The sequence below is a fragment of the Merops nubicus genome, unplaced genomic scaffold (assembly GCF_000691845.1).
Source record: "Merops nubicus isolate BGI_N331 unplaced genomic scaffold, ASM69184v1 scaffold13313, whole genome shotgun sequence".
NCBI classification, from domain to species: domain Eukaryota; kingdom Metazoa; phylum Chordata; class Aves; order Coraciiformes; family Meropidae; genus Merops; species Merops nubicus.
Window position 1 is genome coordinate 1 of NW_008598330.1, and position 2895 is coordinate 2895.

Here is a 2895-nt window from a genome sequence, read left to right on the forward strand (position 1 = left end):
GCCTCTCTGGGCAGCCTGCTCCAGGGAGCTGGCAATGCCAAGGTCAAGGACCTATGTTTGTGAGTCTGCAGGATCTAAGGATGAGGAAGAGTTTAACTTACTCTAAGGACTAGAAGCACTATAGGGGATTGGCAACAAGTTCTCAGTTAAGCAAACTTAATTAGGAGGTTAGTCAGTAAATGAGCAAGTCAGCTGCAGGCGTGCAATGCATGTGGACTCAGTCCTTGAGCCATGAGACAGACACACCAGGGATCCCTCTTGGCAAGCTTATAAATGCCTCCATTGCTGAAAACTGCTGGGTCAGAGAAGCTGGTGACGGCCTGGGTGGCAGCAGGGCTGGCCAGCATCGCTCCTGCAGGGGCTGGGTGACCTGGGGACACCGGCTGATTTATCGGGACAAATCTGCAGCAGCTGGCCAGGTAGGTCATCCATCATTTTAAAGATCTTCAATAGAATTAATACAAGGAAATTTGCTGCAGCAGTCTTTTCTTTATACACTGTGAAATATGTATCTATTAAAAATAAATACATATATACCAAGCTCTGCTCCCCCTCTACGCTGCCCTTGTGAGGCCACCACAGGAATATTTGGTCCAATGCTGCGTTCACCTGTTCCAGAGAGACAAGGAATTAGGGAAGGAACACCAGCAAAGATGAGGTAGGTGGAGAACGGGAACTTCAGGAGTTTAGGGAAGCTGTGGCTGGGGCCAAATCCCACAGAATCATTTTGGTTGGAAGAGAACTTTAAGGTCATGGCGTCCAACTGTTCCCCCAGCACTGCCAGGTCCCCACTGACCCATGTTCCTCAGCACCACATCTCCACAGCTTGGAAACCCCTCCAGGGATGGGGACTCCACCACTGCCCTGGGCAGCTGGGGACAGGGCTGGTGAAAGGGCACAAAGGAGCAGAGGCTCTTTTGCTTAGAAAATGTCAGGCTGGGTTCTATAGCTTCCTAGACATGTTGGTGTGGAAATACCAGGGTGGGAAAATCATAATCAGATTTACCTTCAGAGGTGATATAAACTGGATGGGAAAACACAAAAAGAGGAAAGTAGAGATAATTTAGCAGCTGTTGGAGCAGGGAGGAGGGTTGGAGATTTCCTCCAGCAGATCACAGAATCACTGGATGGTTTGGATGGGAAGGGACCTTTCAAGGGCATCTTGTTCAACCCCCCTGCAGGGAGCAGGGACATCCCCAACTAGAGCAGGTTGCTCAGAGCCCCGGCCAACCTCCCCTGGAATGGTTCCAGGGATGGGGCAGCGACCACCTCTCGGGGCAACCTGGGCCAGGGGCTCACCACCCTCAGTGTCAAAAATGTCTTCCTTCTCTCCAGTCTCAATCTCCCTCTCTTAGTTGAAATGTATCACCCCCTTGTCCTGTCCCAACAAGCCCTGCTCAAAAGTCCCTCCCCAGCTTTCTGAGAGGCCCCTGGAAGTCCTGTCAGGCCCCCAGAAGGTCTCCCCAGCTGGAGCCTTTTCCTCTGCAGGCTGCCCAAGCCCAACTCTCTCCTGGTGGGCTCCCAGCAGAGGGGTTCCCCCCTCGGGTCACTGCTGGGGCTCCTCTGGCCCCGCCCCCGCAGGTCCCTGTCTCCGCTGTCCAGCGCTGCCCCAGAACTGCAGGGGGGTCTCCCCATAGTGGGGCGGAGGGGCAGGATCGCCCTGCTGGGGGGGCAGCCCAGGCTGCTGGAGGCTTCTGAGCTGCAAGCGCACATGAACCAGATGCATGAAAAGAAAACATCCTGGGGTGGTGGCTCTGAGTTTTCCCGGGTCAGATAAGCTGTGACACTGAAAGAGTCAGGCACTCAGCAATGTGATCCAGAGAGTCCTTATCAGGTTCATCTTTCTAGATAGAGAGCAAGACAAATGGAAGGTGAAGATGGGAAATCCAAGAGTCAGTGCTGATGGAGGGGTTGGTAATTCTGCAGGTTTGGATTAAAGCTTCCACCACTGAAGTTTGCTTACTTCCACATCTCGTGGTGACATGTGGAGGAACAACACGGGTTCCATCCTTTGTCTGTTTTCGTATAGAAACTGAGGGTCCTCAAAGGACACCGGCAGACATCAGGAAAGGGGAGAGGTTATTTCAGAGAAGGTACCCTTAGCTTGTGAAACACCTTGATAAAGCATGGTCTGGATGCTAAAATTTTGCACAGAATAGTCTAGATGATCTTCTGGGGTGGGGTTAATTAAAAATGGAAAAAAAAAACCCAGGAATTCCCTGAGCTGCAAATTCTTTGGAAGATGGGCAAACACGCAGAAGTGTCATGGTTTGTTTCCTTCCTCATATTTTTTCCCAGGGTCTGGTTTGGATGCTGGATGTAGGATCTGAGGCTGGATGGACCTCTGGTGTCACCCCTGGTATGGCTGTCCTTGTGTGCCTTGGCTCTCCTCACTCGGGCTCCTGCAGTGACCACCATGCCTCACTCCCATCCCACCAATGTCTCCCTGTTGGAGCTGCACCTGGCGGGCATCCCAGGGCTGCAGCACCTGCACCACTGGATCTCCATCCCCTTCTGCATCATGTACCTCATCACACTGGCCGGGAACAGCACCCTCCTGTGCCTGATAAAGGCTGATCCCAGCCTGCACCTGCCCATGTTCCTCTTCCTGTCCCTGCTGGCGGTCATTGACCTGGTGATGTCCACCTCCATCACCCCCAAAATGCTGGGCATCTTCTGGTTTCACTCCACCGCCATCAGCCTGGATGCGTGTCTTACCCAGATGTACTTTGTTCACGCTTTCTCCGTGATGGAGTCGGGGGTGCTGGTGGCCATGGCCTTTGACCGCTACGTGGCCATCTGCAACCCCCTGCACTACCTGTCCATCCTGACCGGCCCCGCTGTGGCTGCCGTCGGCTCGGCTGCCTTGCTCAGGGCCGTGGCCTTCATGACCCC

The 2895-nt window shown here is 53.5% G+C and overlaps 1 protein-coding gene across 1 annotated transcript in view; it reads left to right on the forward strand.

Moving 5' to 3' along the window:
• The first annotated feature begins 2416 nt into the window (after positions 1-2416).
• Positions 2417-2895, forward strand: part of LOC103769781 (olfactory receptor 52K2-like) — a 960-nt gene continuing 481 nt past the window's right edge. The window contains exon 1 of the mRNA XM_008937017.1: positions 2417-2895. This exon is cut by the window's right edge and continues 481 nt beyond it. Within this exon, the coding sequence (XP_008935265.1) occupies positions 2417-2895 (479 nt within the window).